The 19,776-nt window shown below is 38.4% G+C and overlaps 2 protein-coding genes across 2 annotated transcripts in view; one reads left to right on the plus strand and one right to left on the minus strand.

Moving 5' to 3' along the window:
* The window catches only part of LOC101155746 (hedgehog-interacting protein), a 35,148-nt gene extending 23,066 nt beyond the window's left edge, over positions 1-12,082 (minus strand). Inside the window, exons 1-4 of the mRNA XM_023957598.2 lie at positions 11,366-12,082; positions 7,529-7,721; positions 4,002-4,146; positions 2,454-2,655 (exon numbers count right to left, since the gene is read on the minus strand). Of these exons, the coding sequence (XP_023813366.1) occupies positions 2,454-2,655; positions 4,002-4,146; positions 7,529-7,721; positions 11,366-11,650 (825 nt within the window). The 5' untranslated portion in view covers positions 11,651-12,082. The remainder of the gene's footprint in view (positions 1-2,453; positions 2,656-4,001; positions 4,147-7,528; positions 7,722-11,365) is intronic.
* The window catches only part of LOC144994319 (uncharacterized), a 79,720-nt gene continuing 70,943 nt past the window's right edge, over positions 11,000-19,776 (plus strand). The window contains exons 1-3 of the mRNA XM_078951800.1: positions 11,000-11,080; positions 12,725-12,765; positions 15,754-15,815. Coding sequence (XP_078807926.1) covers positions 11,074-11,080; positions 12,725-12,765; positions 15,754-15,815 — 110 coding nt within the window. The 5' untranslated portion in view covers positions 11,000-11,073. The remainder of the gene's footprint in view (positions 11,081-12,724; positions 12,766-15,753; positions 15,816-19,776) is intronic.

Consider the following 19,776-nt stretch of genomic DNA (forward strand, 5'->3'; position numbering starts at 1 on the left):
AAATTTAACTAAATTTGAGAGTAAAAACAATCAGCCAAAAATGTGGAAAGGTTTACAATTTATAGAAAAGGGGAAAAATCCAAGCGGCACAACATGCCTCGAATTGCACTTGATGTTTGTAAAAATCTGTAATTTTGAACGAAAGAATGGTTTAGAAATGACAACAGCCATTGACTATTGTTGTATGCAGCCATATTATTACCTGTGATTAATACTAAAACAATTGTTTTAAAATGTGCTGATGTGACAGCCATATTAACTCGGTTTTGCAAAGCGGTGTGCTACATATGCAAATTTAAACCTTAATCTCAAATGGTACTGAAACAAAAACATTGCTTGTAATGTTGGAGAAAAAAAGTCCATCTCTAGAAAAAAAAATAAACCACCATGGGGAATAACAGAAGAGTGCAGTTTGGCATATTCTACAAATAAAAGATTTGAGCAGTGCATTTTAAAGGTTTGTTTTGCAGCAAGAACATAAAAGAAAAATAAAACTTTTATACTTTGATGACCAGTAAGGCAAAATTTTGCAAAAATATGATCTATTTTACTATCTGTAAGCAAGGTATCTTTGTTGTTCTGACACTAAAACCTATGTTAATCATGTTCTACAATGTAGGAAATAAGAACCTTTGCAGGTTGGCAGAGGTGTACTTTCATTTTAATAAATGTAAATTAATACATTGATTTTAGCTGACAACAAGACATCTAATCTACCACTTCTGTTTAAATAAGCATCTACGTGACTGGAGGGGATACAGACCGTCTCTAGTTTTGGATAATCTAAAACCTATTTTATAGTATAAGAAGCTATTTGAGGAAAACGTAATATTAGAAACAGGAATTCTTAAATTGAAACATCCTGGTATGTTAAAGACTACTTTGCACACAAGACTTAGAACCATCATCGGTAGGGCATGTTTGATTTGGAATGTGGATGATGACCGGAGAGTCATGAGTGAATTTCAAGAGAACACCCACAACGCAGGTAACGTCAAAACACAGCACCAGTTCTGTGGTCTAATTGACACAGAAGGGATCCCAGACAGGAGGGGCATAGAGGAGCACAAGGAAACACAGAACATTACAATCAAAGCATGTGCGTGGAGCTAATGATAAACTCATTATCTGCCTTATCTTCTGGCTGCCTGGGTTCCTCTGTCTGTATAAAGGCAGCTCCATCCTGTTGATGCTCCCAGTAAACACCTTAGCCCTCCCCAGTTCTGTCAACCCCCAAGTGTTTGTGGGCCTGTTCTAGCAGCCAACATCACAGAATAGGACTCCTGGGACCTGCATGGGATTGAGCCACAGCTAATTGTCATAACAGTCATTCTATCCACAACCAGTTTGGACTAAATTATGATAAGAGAACTGAGAAGAGCAGGAAGTGTATCCCACAGAGTGTAGTTGCCAATTCAAAAGCTGTGGTCTGTTTGACTCTTTGTAAGCAAAGGGGTTTGTCAGCAGAGAGGCAAGGGGCATGTAAGCTAGATAAACTTCCTGTCTAGGAGTGTGCCCCCCAAACCTCCCAGCTATCTCATACCCTTATGGAATCTAAACAATTTCAGAACATTTTTTACACTCGGCATCCAAGATCATGTTGCTGTTAAGAATGGTAAATAAATAGTCTCACCACTAGAATGAAATTAACTTTGCAACCAACATTTCAAGATAATTTTTGACATATTTGGACCAAAACACTAAATGTATCTTTTAGAAGACATCCACGGTACTCAAAGATAGAAAGTGTTTTCACAATATGATGCAAAATATTGATAAGATGAATGAAAAAAAAAGGCTTCTGTCACTGAACTTGGACTTGTTATGCTCACTTTCTTAATAACAAACAGAGTATTGCAACAATGGTGGAAAATCCTTCCATGGATACAGACAGCATTTGTTTAACGTCTGGGCTCTTTAAAGCATGCATTACCAAATACACCTGACCGTAATAAACCAGCCAGAGAGACTAAACAGTGTCAGACCTCTATTAAAAAAATACTTAAGGCAAGGTTTCAATTAAAAAGACTATTAACCCTGTTGGGTGTACTGCTTTGTGGGCTGTATGAAAGTTACAATCATTTTATCTGTTTCAGACCTTCTCAGTGCGATACCAGGCAGTTTAGGAAAACCATTAAAAAAAGGTTGTAGGGAAAATTAGCAGAACAATTTGCACAAAGTTAACACACAGGTAATGTATGTTGAAACCCATTTGATTAATTAAAGATTGTTTGGTTTGGGAATAAAACTGGATACCCTTAATAAACAAGTTCCACTTAACAGGCATTTATCTTGGCTTTGGTCTTTGTATAGTAAGGACTTGCATTTGCACATTTGTGTTTCTGTGGGACAAGTTTTATAACATTACTTGTTTACCTATGTGCTCAAATGACATTGATGTTAACATTTTACTTTTATAAAACCTAAACATTAGAAAGCCAACAAAATCCTACCTTAAGGCCGTTCTGCACCAGCTTGTGGATGTCTAAGAAAGGTTCCTTGATTAGCTCGAGGTTATGGGTGAGTATCCTGACAATTCCCTCCCTCTCCAGGACAAAGAGCCGTTGAGAGCCATCGCCACAGTGAACCACAGCTACTGGCTGCTTTAGACCACTCAACACCTCCTGAGCACAGTAGCAGTTGTGTTTGTGTCTCCTGGGAAACAAGGAAGGTAAAAAGGTCAGTGAAGGATGCCGACACTACAGTTATGAGAAACAAGGGATGTGTACATCCTGTAGACCTAAATGAAGTACAACAGAATATAGGCTTACCATTAACTATTCATGGCATAAAGGAAATTGTCTTAGTAAAAACATAACTATACCCCCTTTAACTGTACAGATTTGTTTGCTGCAAAACTATGAACACCTTTTTCACTAATCCCCCTTTCCTTATTTTTTCGATTCTGTACATTTTATTTTAGAAAAGAACCACACTTAAAAAAAAATGTTCATTAGCAAGAGGGAGTCTCTGGGAGTTGGTGTGTGGTATTTATGTTATTGCCAAGAAAAAACACAAGACACAATACCAATGCTGATGCCACTAGAGTGCTAAATTTATTGTTGGGATATAGAAGATTGGCATAAGAAGGTTGATTGTTATATTTAACCCCTCTTCAGTTGTGTAGTGGTACAATTTAGTATTAGTATTATTTAGTATTAAAGTATTACATTCAAAGCATCAAAATGTCAACCAATAAATATCTTTCTTTTTTAAAGATCATTGTTTTTAATCCAAACAATCCACTGCCATCCTTGCTAAAACCTTTAGAGGAGGAGTTCAATCATTAACTGGCCCAACCTTTTATAAGATCTGGTACAACAGGAGTTTTGTCCATTCATACCATGCATCTCTATTGTCAACATTAAAAAAGCAACAGCCCTTTTGGCTTCCCAATTATTATTACATGGTCATCCATGTAGGGCCAGATATAAAACATTTTAAACATGATAATGTGACTACCTACCACTTAAAACCACATCAAACTGTCAAACATAACCTACAGTCATATGTCATGAATTATTTGTCTTTTTTCTGTTTTTCAATGTTTCTGTTCTTAATCATTCTATACAGCCACTTCTGCTCTCTGGACTCGTCAACCTAAAAAATCTAGGGACGACTAAACGGCCTGTGATTCAGGTGCATGTGCCCCATTGCTGTCTTGCCTCAGGAAAATCAAAAATAAAAGGTAACCCCAGAGGACAGAAAGCAAAACCCTTGTTGACGTGGGGAGCTTTTTTTCCCCACCAAACCTGAGTAAAAACAATTTTAATAAGACCTGACATGACCTGGAGAGTTAAATACCATTTCTGAGGAGTTTGCCAAAAAGGAGCAGTAAAACACCATGGCCGTCTATAACATAAAAGTCACATGTTTACATGTCAAAGCTTAAGTCGTAGAATTGATGAAACATAAGAAATCTACCGTACTTTATTTAAAAAGTAAAATAATTACTATTGTAGCATGCTTGTGTTCCATGGGGCAGCTAGGCAGCAACAAACCTGTTTAGTCCATCTATTTTTTCATCTTCCAAGTAGTTTGAATCTTGCCCGAGAAGTTGCCTCCGTTGAAAATCTGGAAAGCATAAGCCGGCACCTCGCCTCCCATAGTACTGGCAGAATTCGTCCACATCGGCTTGGAACAGTTCTATCAAACACAAAAGATACAAACATAAACGCCAAATCGCAGCTTTGGGTGTTTCTTGATCACTTGATTTGAACAAAAAACAACAAGAAAATGCAGTGTGGTCAATGTGGCATTTCTGAATAAACAGAAACATTTCTTTTAGAATGAGCTATATTGATTTACATCAAAAAAAAAAAAAAACTCCAAAACTCTGACAGGAGATTTGCATTAGCAGAGAGATTATTCACAGCTGTGGTTTTTCACAACAATATAGTTTAAAAATGAAAAAAAGGAAAGGGAAAAGTGGGGTCTCACAGGCACTCAGTGACTTTAAAACAATCTTGACAATATTGTTTCCTCTACTCTATACCCCAGAGGACGGAGGAGAGAAAATACACTGGTGGTAAAAACACAAACAGGGTCTCCCAGTCCCTTCTTTCATCTCCTTCTGCTGCCACACACTGCACGGGGCTGACCACATTAAATACTGGAGGTGATAGGATATCCCCTCAAACATCTAAACACATCATGAAGATCAAACATGTGTAGAAACACTTGGACAGGTCTGGTCATACCACCCACATGCTTTGTGTCTGCAGTTATCTTTAACATGTCGGTTGGGGACCTTGAGTTCAGGATAAGGGAATGAGTGAAGGGAAGATATATGAGAAGAATGGAAAAGGTGGGAGGCCCATGAGCCAAAGTCGGGGAGGTAAATATCTATATGGGAGAACAGTAGTCAAGTATGTCGCCTAATCAAGTATGTCGCCTTCAATGTAAAACCTATGGTCAGTACTTTTAAACTATCAAACACATGTATTTTTGCAAGTTCTGTTTGACGTGATCATGTAAAACGAATCAACACTAAATGTATATCTGAAATATCGACCAGGGCTGCCCAAGCCTGGTCCTTAAGATCTTATCAGCCTGTCTGATTTCTAGCTTTACTTGCAGCTGATTACCTAGATCAGATATTTTCAGTCAATCAAAATGTAGACACCTGAGTCACCAAAAAACCTGTAGAGAGAATTGTGAAATTGGTAAGCGGTAGAACTTGAAGTTGTAAAGAACAAATCCTTCTTTTAACTCTTCCTCTAAAACAAGCCCCAAGCATCTAAAGATAATGTAAAATGTAGTCAAACTGAACAGTATGTTGCCATTACGGTAAATAGTTGAACTTTCTTTAAGATGTTACTAAAAGGAAAAACATGAGTGGAAGGTAGCATGTCAAAGAAAAAAACAGGCAGCAGACAAAAAGAGGGTGAAGAAAGAGGAAGAGAAACAGAGAAATAAAACTCTGTCCATATCCCTGGCTCCCCATGCTAAAGTTATACTTCCATCTGGTTATCTTCCAAAGCAACCTGGGTGGCCCACCCAAAGTACTTGACATCTTGATGCACTTCAGCAGTTTTACATACACACAACCTTTGTAGAAAAATAAATGTGTCATTCGTCACCACATATGCTGATCTGTGGTGGGCTGAGAGGGGTAAGCAAGACAGAGCATAGCAGCGAACACAGGGAAAATAGGATTCTTTTCTGGATTCCTCTCTTGAGCTTTCTGGGTTTGACTCAGAGCCAATGTTTGTCAGCTTATAAACGTGCAATGTAATGTAATGTAACTTCAGACAGACCGTCTTCTTCTAGTCTCCTTCAAAATTCTACTAGGACTCAATCTTAACGTAAGAATCGACGTTATTTATGTGTTACATTCAGATGAGTATGGTATGTATGAGGCTGATATATGACTGACTTGTGGCATTTGGCATGTAAGTGGATTTAAAAGTCTTTAAAAGTGTTCTGTACTTGCAGATCTCAGCAAATCGAATCAATTTGAGACAGAGATTGGAACATGAGCTTGCTTGAAAAGATATTGCTATCAAAAAAAAAAAAAAAAGGATCATATTTGGTATTGACTTTGAAAGCACAGCCACCAGTTTCTCTGTAACCCTTTAACATGAATGAGAAAATGCTTTGAGAGAAGTTCCTGTATTACAGCACTATAAGAACAGAAAAACTGATAACACCACTGGATTCTTACCAACTGAATACTAGAAATAACCTGCCTTCTAGTATTAAACTACACAATGTTTTAATAATCAATACTTAACCCACAAAAGCAGCTACTTAGTGTCTTCACGGCATGTGTTGTTAGTGGCTAATTAAACTCATAAGGGAGGAGGATGTTTTTAATTGTGCATAGTAGCCGTTCCTTCCCTGGTAGGCAACAAACTTGACTGTTAGGTGAGTAAAGGGTGTTGAAGTATTTCCTCCTGCATCCATTCAAAGAGATAAAGACATGGCATTATTTACATATACTTAAAAAAGAGCCCCGATAGATTGTGCTAGGAGCCAGAGTGTTTGACAACAGTGGCTACAAGATGAAATAGTTATTTTGAACAATACTTAATGCTGGTGCACATTTGTAAGGGGACAGCAAGCTTCCCTTTTAATATCTGTGCATCAACACTGCAAAAGATATCCTTTAACATTACATTCGTATTGTTCAAGGGCTTTTAATGATCAACAACAGACACCATGTTTTCTAACTTGATTATGGTTTGCACATTTAAGATCTTATTTAATGAGGAAAAATGTAATACTTAGATTGACAATTTAAAATTTGCTTTCCTAGGGTTGCAGATATTTAGAAAAGAAAGTTTAATTTTTTAAACTAAAACTATTAAATCAAACTTTAGTTACAGTATAATGATTATGTGATACTTTAATGAGGATCGGAATCGCCTACTATCAGTGTAAAATAGCCTGAAAGTCCAACTGTCAAAATCAACTCGAAGGCGGGAAAGCATCTCAGTCCTATCTCGACCGAAGCTTAAACCCTGATTATAAAACACAAGAGATACAAAACAGGTTGCTTTAAGACAGTTCTTGCTTCTATTTCTAAAGATCTTGAAATTTGCCAATGAAATGTCATTTTGGCGAACTAAAAAAATAAAAAGAATTAAAAAGAAAATATCACCTGTTGTAAGTGACAGAAATGTTTAAATTTTGCTGTACACAATGTATCAGATTTGTTTACATTCTATTTGGCTGTCTACGCACCAAAACAAGGAATAAATGGTAAAAAAAAAAGGATTTACAACATGAAGAGGAGATAATAGATAAGATAAGAGTGGGTTTAATACATTTGCACAGACCAGAATACAGAGTTTTTCCATGAGTTTGAAACCCGGACAAGACTAGAGTGAATTTCCTTAATAAAATAAGATATGATGTAATTTTTAGTTTTTCATCACAGCCTTAACATTACTGGTGTATCACAGAAGCAAATGTAAATTATGTTTAATTATTCTGGATCTTTGTGTTTAATTATGTATCACCAGTTAATAACATGAGCAGTGGTTTCAGTTACATTTATGGTCTGTGTTATAAGTGTGTTTACCTGGTATGTGGCCCCTGCATGTGTAATAGAACTTGTGACAGAAATCCAGACAGAGTCGTGGCAGATCTGGCTCCCTGTGTGGCTGTCTATCTATGTCCAGGGAGTGGAACAACACCTGGGCGTTCGGGGAGCAGCGAGCACACTTGATCTCATCCAAGAGATGTGCACATTCCGTATTATTGGTGGAAAAAATCTGGAGAGAGCGCAAACACAGAAAACAACATGGTTTCAAACAGCAAAACCAAGTCAACATCATGATTAGAACTAGTAAAAGTTTATGGTAATTCTGAAGATGTGTGAAGATGATTTCAGAGTAGGAGATATAGAAAAACAGACTGTTGACTGAGCAGTTAAGTAAACCTTCGCCGTTAGGTCTCACCATTAAAAAAAACAGTTTAATTATTCAGCATTACCTCTTTAAAAACAACTGTGACTTATTTGGATAACATATTTAGACTTTTGTCTGCCTTTCCATGAAATTTGCAAAATGAATTGTTGCGATTACACGGTTGAAGTGATTAAATAACGGAAAACAGATGCCTCGCCAGATTTTTCCTTGTTACCTTCCCCAGATACCAAACAAAAGAGCTAGTGATCTTTTTCCTCAACCCCTGCTTCAGCTTGACTCAAGCAAATTCAGATATTCTGATAAACCCTCACTCTTATTTCCGTTGTTAAATCACATGTTAAAGGTTACTTTTAACTCCTTATGTGATTTTAAGATGTCACTTAGTTATTGCTGGTAGGGGTTGCCATTTGTATTTGTGATATAATCCCATCTGAAAGAGCTGTGGACATTAAGTAAATAAAGACAAATAGCAACTTCAAGTGTGTAACTTGGTAGGTGGGGGGGGGGGGGGTAATTTGCAGGAGTACACAAAGAGTTAATCTAAAGGAAATTAGTATGATTATTTACATAACAAATTAGCTATAATAAAACACAATGTAATCTGTTTAAGGCCAAGAGCAGCGATGCTTGGACAAGCATGCAGGCTGGCTGGTAGTGTTTTGCTTTGTGTGGGGTCCATGTGTAAACACCAATTTAAAGATAGACATGCACATCATTCCCACTCTGGTATCAACAAATTAGCAGTCTGTCGAAGTCAATTAAACCAGGGGACCCAAGAGCTAACATATGGACACCTTGCATTGGGTTGCAGTACAAACGGCGACTGTGGAAAGGGTTTTACAAGGTCTATTGAGCTACGCTGAATCGACAGGTGGCGGAGCTGCTGAGAAAAACCTGATGTTCTAGCTGGGGGAAAGCTTACAGGAAATCAGAGAGGATTAAAAACATAAAAATCTTACAAAAGGAATAATCAACTCAAATCCAAATATAAGACTCGGCGACCTGAATAAATATCTAACTAGAATTTGATCAGAAATTCGATTTTCAGCAATGAAAGGGAGCCTTGTGCTGGGCATGACCTTGTATGTGAGCTATGTTCCTCCATCCTTTACTTTCATGCCATGTAGTAATGTGGGCATGCCTGCTCCCCTGCTCTAAATTGCACATTGATTCCGTGTGCCATGAACTGGCACAGGGTCTACAGAGAGTGGCATTTGTGTGCTCTCAGCCATGCTCTGTGTCCATATGTTACCGGGATAGACTCCAATATTGCCATCATCCTACCAGCACAAGAAGACCTTTGTATGTTTCTGTTTTGGTAAGTTTCACAGTAATGTTCCTCAAAATGCCAAAAGAACGCAGGGGTGAGACATGTAGGCTGATAAGGTTTACATGAAAATAGTTGACTTCTGAATCCAGATGCTCAGCTTCATGCAAGAAAACAGCTGACAAAATTGCTTTATTATCAAAAGAGTTGTGGCAGCAACATTGAAACGTAAAAATCTTTACAGATTTACACCACTTGTGTCAGCAAATCTTTTAAAGCTGTTTAGCTTGCTGTTTCTTCCATACACGCTCCAGGTTTTATGCAGTCAATAAAACTGGCAGGAGACATGGTATATAATTTGTTGCTTTATTGCTTGTAACAAATGCTGAAAGAGGACATATTGTCCATCAAAATATAACATTTTCCTAATCTAAGTGCAAAGATAGATATTCATACGGTCGGAAAATTGTAAACACAGTGGTCTTTTGATTATGAATATGCCATTTTATCCAAAATAAAAACACAAACAAACTGTGTTGTTTTCTAGGACATAACTTCTGCAGAGCAGCAAGAGTTCATTAGAAATTTACCTCCGAGTTGTGGGCGGGACTGTTGGTGCAGAGCAAGGTTGCTTTCCGATAACCTATTGTTTACACTCTCTCCCACTAGCTTACAGCCCCTCATAACCCCAACCTAACATTACAGGTACATCAAAAATGGTGAGCAATATCAGAGCTATCCAATATAGCCATACAGTTTTGATCCAGATGCCAGCTAAGACAAACAAAGTTGTACATGGACCTATTTGTCTGCAAGTAGAGCAGGGAGCTTGTGGCCTTCAATGCTTTTTTTTGTCTGCTTCTGATTCACAGCGATTTAATAAAAGAAATACTTAAAACAATTATTTTAAGCGTAATTTTATTTATAGATGTTGTCCATCAAAAGAAAAATGCTCAACTTTCAGGGGAGTGGGTCTTTAAAGGTGATAGAAATCAACGAAAGAGGGATAGACAACTCTAAGCTTTATGGAAACCCTTTTCCTTAGGGATAGGGATGCAAGTTTTCTGGCACAGTGAGTCAGTGAAGAACACACACACACACACACACACACACAAAAAGCATCAACTTGGACAGGGCTGATGACTTGAGGGGGGGGGGGGGGGGGGGGGGGGGTTGTTCTCCAGCTTCTCCTATTAGCGAAACCAACAAACACAATAGTGTTGTTGTTATTCCTTTGCCATAATCAGAAAGGGCTCTGTGTGTGGGCAGTGTAGTGGGGAGGAGGAGAAGTCGAGTTCGTCCTATTCAGGACCCCCCCCCCCCCCCCTCTTCGTTCGTATTTGCATGACTTGAGCAAAAGAAATGATGCAATATGGCTTTTTGTCGCAACACAAAGTGAGATACCACCCAGCTACTGAAATATCTGAAGAGTGCTTTACATAACAAAGGACCAACGGAATTTATTTTAGAAAAGTTTGGTACTTACAGTGGCGTCTTTTCTGCATTTCCGGTGTTTACGATATACTACTCCCCTCTATATTTTGTTTTAAGTAAAGTAGTTAGGTACATGCTAACTCTGTGAATAGTGTAATAGGGTTCGCCCAACAATTTTAACCTTTTACGTTAAGTACAATTTGTTCGTCGTATTGTCCCTCGGACGTAGCGTGGTTACATTTTGAAATGAATAAGGGTAAAACAAAATCCTACCTTAGGAGCAAAACGTTTCAATGGTTTCGTAACAGTATAGCAGCTTTCTCTCCTGGCATTTGTAGCCGACTGTTGCAGGACGTAACGTAAATCGGGTTATTGATTGCCATGGTAACGCAGAAGCGCATTGGACACGCCGCATTAGGGCTGCACTCGTATGTGATGCACCTGGTAACGAAACGCTGTTTCACCCAGGAAACTTCGACGTTCTTCTAATTTTAAATGTCAGGTAAACTAAACGAAGCACACAGGTCTGCACGTACAAAAGCGGGAACTCACGACATCAAATCCAGTCATAAATTAGCGGGGACGTAAACGCTAATGTCGCAAATTCGTAGAAATCGACCCAATTCAAAAACTGCTGGCAAAAATGTTCCCCCTAAAAATTCTGTACTTTCCCTTCACTTGCTCATTTCGACATATAGCTGACACAAGAAGACATTAATGTGAATTACACCATCTAAGATCATTTTCTGGGAGGAGAAAACAGCGTGGTAACTGAATTTCAACCTACCCTGGCATCCATACGGTGCAGAATCTGATAGGCAGCTCTCCTGGTGGGACAACAGGACACACGGGAATACAACATGTGGCAAAGTTCTCCGCTGTTGCTGCTGCTGCTGCCGCCGTCATGCAGTACTTTCCGCTCCCTTTTCTTCAGCCGCTTGGGCAAACTCCCGTCATAACATCTTCTACGCCTGGGGCTTATTATTTCTCCTTTCTCGCCGAACTTTGCGTCCCCACATTCCCAAACGTTTACAGCCACGACCAAGACGAGCACAAACTGCAAATGCTTCATAATTTCAGCAAAGCATCAAATGTTTAAGAAAAAAATAGCACAAAAAAAAAAGCTCACAAAATGTATTTTAGTTTTTATAAGCGGAATAAAAATGTGATAAAAAATATATTTGTAATTGTTTACACGACTGCCCACACCTAATGTACTGAAGACTGATGCAAAAACATAAATTATCCTAATTCCCCCCCAAATGTTGATCAAATATTAAAAACACAAGAAATATTTTAAAAGAAACCAATATATCCTTAATTAAAAAAAAAAAAAAGTCAAAAACAAAACAGCTTGATGTTCCTTTCAAATGTTATTCCCTTTGAGCAGTTTGTTCGTGCACGGGACTAAACAACTATGAAAATAAAAAGTTGCCTCTCACTAAAGTCCTCAGAGCGCTCACATGTTTTCCCGTGCTCTTTCCTCCTTCTTTTTAACCATCGCGCGAGAAGCGGGGCGAGCGCGATGACGTATTACCTCGCGGGAGCGCGCGTCGGGCTCCAGTCGCGTCCACGAAGAGGTAAACAGTTACCTGTCAATGCGGTGAAAGGACCCACACACACGCTAGAAATCCCGGTGTTGGAACAGTTTATAGAAAATAAAATAATATTATTGAATAAGTGTGTTCTATTATATTTCAGTTTGCATAGGTTTCCATTCTATATTTTTACGGCAGCTAAAAACAGGTGTGTTGTACTTTAGGCCAGCTTTGACAACAAAGTCGCAAGTCAAATTCAGTTCAATTCAACAAAAGGCTACTATTTGTATTATCAGAGAACTCTTAAAGCTTTTTTATTGTTTTAGGTTTTTTTTTTGTAATTTAATTGTTTTTGCAAAGAAAAAGAGACTACATTATATTTATTGAACCAATAAATGCTTTAACATAGTTACAGTAGACGGACGTACTCTAAACTTTACACAAAAGTCAATTAATTCTCACGTAATTTATCACTTGAGACATGCTATGTTTTTTGTTTTATTCTGCAACACATCACATGCTTTATGATAATGTGAAATCAGGCAGACGTCACCTGATCTTGGGGATCTGTAGATCTCACCCGATCCCTTTTCTCATCTTATCTACAGGAATCTGGAGGACGTGGAATCCAGGAATTGCTGATTTGATTGTAAGCAATTATGGAAATGACTGCGGGTAGTGAAACTGTGGCTGGATTCTGCCAGATCTGACCCTGCCACCCTCACATTCTTTGCATTGCACAGCTGGAGGCGTTTCAGGATCACATATAGCTTGGCTGCATAGGATTTTGTAAACCGAACTGAGGTGGAATAGGAAGGGAAACAATCTGACACCATCACCACTATGCCCACAAACAGAGCCCCCATGTACAGAAAAGAACATAACTGCATTGTTGAAGAGTGGTATCATATGGGATGCAGCTGTGGAGTACAGATTGGAATACATCTGCGAGGAAGGACTGACAAACAAATTCAGTTTATAAATGAAGACATTTGCTTAAAGCACTCTAAACTAGAAAACCTGTCTTTATATTTCAACCCGTTTTAAAGAGGATATGAAGATGATTATCAATAAGTACTCTTTTGTTTTCATTTATGATATTACCTGTTTCAATCTTATTTCTGGGTAATTCCCCATGCTCTCTCCTGTGCAAGGATGTCCCAAAGGATGGTGGTTTGTTTCCAGTAACCACATAGCCATCAACAGTATTTTTCTGTAGCTCCATGAGCCCTCAGTGCTACACCCATTATTTCCTCAACTGAGCAGATGTTGAAAGTACACTCTACCTCAAGTTGTGTTTGATGGTCAAAGCTAAAGTGCGGGTTCAGCAGGGCTTGTCAGCTGAGCTGCAAGACTAAAGAGTATAATCCAAATTTGAAAGTAAGACAATGTCATGGTGAGAAAGCTATTATCGGATATTTTTTTTATAATTTGGAAAGGTTGCTATTTGGGGATACAAGCTTCCCCCTCCTCTCTCTCTTTTTCTTCTATATCACCCCTCCTTTTATTATATATATATATATATATGTGTGTGTGTGTGTGTGTGTGTGTGTGTGTGTGTGTCCAACACACGAGTTCAGTTCCATTTGTCTGCTCAGTTGTTGGACAGGACTAGTTCCAGAAAAAAATGTTGTTGTTTATGTTAAAGTCACAAAACATGAAATATTTTTCTAAATAATCTAAGAAAATTCTAAATGGAATGCTTCCAAAAGTAACGAAGCAGATCTTTAATTTGAATGACAAATGAATTGTAAAAATAAACAACTTTGCAAATGTGCAAAAAGTTTTTTTTCCTTCAAGAAAATTGAGTGAAAAATACTGTTATGTATTTGTTTACATTATTAATGTGCAAATTACTTGAAAATGTTACTGGCTTTATCAGTAAAAGAAATTCATTGATATCAGCCAATTAATTGCTAACAGCATTTACTGTACTTTACTTTGATGGCAGGTATCCTTCACTTAGCTGCACACGGCAGCATTGTATCAACACTCTCACTTTTTTTTTTTAAACCATGCTTTGGCAGGTGTTTGTCGTAATGCCTCTGAAAGTGCTCACAAAAGTCATTAATAGTCTCCCCCTCATCTATTTCTTCAGACTTCAGGGAAAAGCAAGCAAGACACCAAAAGATCAAATTCAGTAGCTAGTTCCAGCTGTGTGAGAATGGCTGATTTCCACTTGAGCAGATCTAAACACATGAGGACATTTTAAGTGTAGTGACTTATGCAGCGTCATCCACAGTGAGGCAGTGACTGAGCCTGGGCTGTCTGCCCAGCATCAACAGCTTTTAAATCATGTCCTTCAGCCACCAGACCACACTACCTCACCTACGGCTTCCTTTACTTTCCTCACTCTGCACCACCCAGGAGTGTCCTTAGGCCTTGTTTGGCTTACGTATACACATGACACGAGAAAGTAAAGCCACCCAGGGCTTCTTAGTGCAGTTGCATAGCACACACCAAGTTGCACAAAGAGGAGTGAGGAGTATAATGGTTCATTTTAACAGTGATTCGATACATATCATAACTTGTGGTTGCGGCTGCGATTCATAGTCGATTTTAGTTCATTTTGAACGATCCGATTCACTGACCTAAAACCGATCCGGGACATCTTTAGCCAAAATGCAACCAATGTGACTCAGACAGTTTTCCAGATTCCTTGTATTTCTTGCAAGATAATCAAGTGTAAATTAAATATGTGAACAAACACACAAGTAAAAAAGAATTCATATTAAATCCATTCACATTTTAATTTCATAAAGTTCAGCCCACTGTTGATTTTCCACATGAAAATAATACAAGCGGAACATTATTAGAACATTCTAGCACACTGCATGGTCACATGTCTTAAATTCAAAGGGTTTCCACACGTTGGCCTGGAATGATCAGTTTTTGCTGCAATCACGTGTATGTTGTCTGCTGTGATGCACTTTTCATTTTTACGTTATAGTAAAATGAACCTACCATACCTCAATGCAAATGGTATTTTCCAAGATCAATTATAGATCAATTTATTTCATTTTGAAACCATTTTTAATGGTATAGGTTGATTGGATTTAATTTGATTAACAGCTTCAGACAGATTGATCTGATTGGATAAATAAATTAATCGTTACACCCCTAGAGTGAGTCCAACTGTTGAAGCTGATCTTGAGTATGCAAATGTAGAATGGATTGTAATAATTGTCTTCCTTTTCAGATCTACATTAATGCTTACTTTGATTTCTCAATGGAATGAAAAGGAGAACAACAGAGTTGGAAATAGCTCTTTGTTAGTACTCACCTAATGCTTTAGAAGGAGTTTTAACCATTTCTGTCCTCTCTTGTAATGGAGAAACACAAATTCCCCAAAGGGACGCAAGAGGTTTCCATGCAGATGGATGACTCTTTGTGGTCACTTGTTTGTAAATGTTTCCATTGGGGGGGGGTCAAACAGATCCCAAAGCAGTACCATGTTAGGCACTGTACATATGTGTGCAAATTGCAGATTCATTACAGTCAAGAATCGCTGCACTGAAAATGATTTGGTGAGAGGGGATGGGGGCAGGCAGCTGGTGGTAAATGTAGCCTGGTGTGGGCAGCAGTGATGGTGGTCCCTAACAGTCCATTCTCTCTGCCTTCCTTCCTTCTCCTTCAGTCCCAGTATCCTGCAGCCCTCGACCCATCTGTTCCTATTTGGCCTCTCAATCTCACCATCAGGTAGGCCGGAGCTGCTGAGAGCTCTTTCAACTCAAGGCATCTGAACAAACCTGACAGAGGGGGGTGCAAAAACAACTGTGCACCTGCAAGTCTTTGTCCATACACTGGAGTCGTTGGTAAATTAGACCTAACCAGTGGGATTAATTGTCAATCCATTGTAGGTTTGTTAAGAAGAAACTCCAAAAACACTTTTCTGTCCTCGTTTTATATATTTGTTTTGGGAGTTCTTTTTTTTCTTGTAAGTATAGGCACCACCCTCCTTCATTTTAAATACATTGTCTACATTCATAATTGTTCATGCTTTGTAAATAAAACAAAACCATGTTTTTCTCTAGTTGCAAGCATTTTATCCAAAGAATTCTTCCAGCTAAACATAAACTACAAGAATTTAATTAATTCTAACTAAATAAGATAGATCAGATGCACAGCAAAATATGGCAACATATGCTTTTTATGGAATTTACAGTCTTAAAACATCAATGGAAAAAGCTCCTAGAACCTGTGGTTTCCAAAAAGGGAAACATGTTTAATGACTTTTCGTCAGAGTAATTTATCCTTGCTTGTAAAGTTCTTTATGTAAAAAAAGTGATAACTTCCTTACAGTTTGAGATCTTTTTATCCATCCCTATCCTATGTATGGTATGCAAACTCTGCCTGACTGGTTATTTAGGTCATATATCATAATTATGTATTTTAAAAAACAGTGTCAAGTGTGGAACATATTTTTCATCTTTTTGCTTCAAATGTAATTCCTCCTAGTCTCTTTTGAATTAGCTTCATAGTAGCCCTGGTATGTCTTTTGGTTAAAGTTTTGTGGTTTGAAAAATGTAAAGTGACAGCTTTGTCACCTCTTGTGTCTGCCTCAGTTTTTCTAAGGTCAGTGTGAGATGAATATGTTTCATTGTTCATGCCTCTGGCACATTTATGTTCTGTCTTACTGTTATTCTTTTTATATTACCTAACACTTAATAGCAGCAGGGATTTTTTTTTCTCCTCATGGCCTTAAGGTTTTCATTAGAAGCAGTCTAAGCTTTTTGTCAGATGGTGGTCTCCATGCTGGCCTAACTCATGGAAGACTTTAATTAGTCTCTATAAACAATAAAATTGATTACAGAAAACAACATGAAATTGAGAATCTCAGATACACAGAGAAATAAAACTATCATTTGCAGGGAAAGAGGATCTTGTGGAAAAAAATTTGGCAATAACTAAAGCTTCATGTGTGATTGCCTACGTGCATCGTACCTTCAGACTCCTCTCAGCAGGGTTCATCTCAGACTAATGGGGTCACTGGCCTGTCTGCCACTGTACGCCCTTTCCCATTCTTCAAACCCTCCAACACATTGACAGATGGACAGACAGCTTGTCTCATGCGCTCTCAAACTAACGATATCTTCGTGCGCGGAGCAATCTGTACAAAATATGCAAACAGTTGCAGGCTTATTAACTACTAAGAACTCAAAAACATAAACACTGCATCATTATCATACCCCTCTGCTCCAACAGTCATCCAAACCAGACAACAAATTAACTAAAGGCAATGACCATAAACACAGGCGAGATGTTTGTACTTTCTTGAGGGAAAAATCATTTTTGTAAATAATTGAAGAATCAAAACATGAATCAGGACAGTGTAAAACCCCAGTTTATCTCAAGTTAATTGCAAATACACAAAACCTTGTCAGTGCAGTGCCCATGATGTTATAATCCAGATGCTGATAGCAGTATTGGACCACCAAGGACTTTAAGTATACTTACTCGAGTTGTTATGCACAAAAAAGTGGATATTTTTCTCGGCACCACCTTAATCTTTGTCAGGGGAAATTTGAGTGTGAGAGAATTCAAGAAGAGCAATCTGGCTGAATTCTGTACATGGAAGCATTTAAAGAAATTACTCTTGAAAATTAACTTCATTTAATGTACTTTATGAATAATCAACAGCATTCCTGAGTCATTCCATTCCTAAACATCTGACAGTCTCTAAAGGTGTCTTTTGGCATCACTGCTATAGATCACAGCAAATGGTCTATGTCACACATGAGTGTGAACCTGTAACCAAGTCCATGCTTGGAGGATGAAGAGGTGATAGTGGAATAAGGCAGCGAAACTTCAAAACTAGTGACCAGAGGTTTAACCCCAAAAAGATTCAGTCACAAAATAAGAGAAATCCTTAAAGTAGCTGTTGCATATGGGACAACCTTAACCAGACGATGAAGGAGTTGTTTGGGTATTGAACAATTTAGCTGCATTGACCATGCTTGCACATCTTTTTTATCCACACAGTCATGCAGCCTCTAATCTTAACCATTTTTATTTCACATGAACCACAACTATGGGCTAAGTCAACATTTTATCAAATGATTATAAACAGCAGTGTCATTACAAGAATTGTTGCCAGCATAGGCAGGTGTTGAACTTCAGCACTCACAAATCCAGCCTTTTTAGTAACATGCTGTAAATTGCCGTCTTTCTATTTACTGCATGACAGAACCACATAAAAAACAAATGGGATGCTAAGACAACATCATCTCACAACTGGAATCCATATTTCTTAGGAAATATGTCTTAAAGTTATGTTGTTTTGGTTTCACAGGCACTGACGTTGACGCATGTGGCATGTTTTATGTTACAATGTTAAATATTCTGGGCCTTTGTGTTCCTGTGGCGTGCCTTTAGCCCACCAAAAGAGTTGCGTGAATTCTGATGTCAGTCGACTGACGCCAACAGCGCTAGTGAGGAAAAACAGCCAGCAAATTGGAGTATAGATTGATCATAAATCATTTGTGCTCTGCAGTGCACCAGTCACACAGAATTTCAACACTTGTGCGTCTAGGCAAGAGTTTTTTTCCCCAAACCATCTCTCTCAACCTTTGGCTTGCGTGCCTTTTCAAAGACTGAAAAAAAAAAAAGCTAAGAAGTGCTGCATACTCAAAATATTTGTGTGCTCATTTGGATACAACAGTACAATCTGATTAGATCACTGTCTGCCATGTTTTTTTACATTTTGGTTTGGCCTGCATTTTTTATGATATAATAGAAGGATAAGTGGTGCAGAAGTTAAACCCTGTTTACACCATCTTTTAATTTTTTTTTTCCAGTTTTGGTCATGATAGAATCCAAATAAAACCACATAAAAAGGCTGAATGAATGGTTAATAAATGAATCTATTTTGCAAAATAAGGGCAAAAGACATCTGTAAAACAAAAACAGCAACAAAAACGGTCATGATGTTCAAAAAAAACCAAATTAAACTGAAAATCTGGAAAAAGTCTCAGAATACACAAATAAAGGGAGAGCACATGAAAAAAAGAAAGGTTCAGAAAATAGAACATTTCGGCTGAATTTGCTGGATAAGAAAAAAAACAATTAAATAATTTTTTTTAATTCTTAATTCAAATTAGAAGGTAAAGTAAAGAGTTTAAGTTAAATTAGGTATTTATATCATAATTTATACAAAACTACAAAAAAGTTTTTTGTTTTGTTATTTATTTTTATTTATATGTAGTTTTATGTTGCATATTTGGAATTCCAAAAGCCAAGTTCCATGACTAGGGTTTGGGCCGCTGAGGCACCCGCCTTCGACTGCCACACAAACCACATAGCACCGGCCCCTTTTGAGGTCTCCTATGGGTGGTGGGCCCATGGAAGAGTGGTCCCATGTTGCTCCTTCGGGCTGAGCCCGACCGGGCCCCGGTCACCAGGCACTCGCCTCCAAGCCCCAAACCCAGGCCTGGCTCCAGAGGGGGGCCCCGGCGACGCCAATCTGGCCTTGATTTTTACTTGTCACCTACGGTCACGAGCTGTGGGTCATGACCGAAAGAACAAGGTCCCAATACAAGTGGCTTAAATGAGCTTCCTCCGTAGGGTTGCTGGCGCTCCCTCAGAGATAGGGTGAGAAGCTCGGTCACCCGCGGATAGCTCGGAATAGAACCGCATCGAGAGGAGCCAGTAGAGGTGGTTG

The sequence above is a fragment of the Oryzias latipes genome, chromosome 1 (assembly GCF_053564925.1).
Source record: "Oryzias latipes strain Hd-rR chromosome 1, Olatipes_Hd-rR_3.1".
Classification (NCBI taxonomy): domain Eukaryota; kingdom Metazoa; phylum Chordata; class Actinopteri; order Beloniformes; family Adrianichthyidae; genus Oryzias; species Oryzias latipes.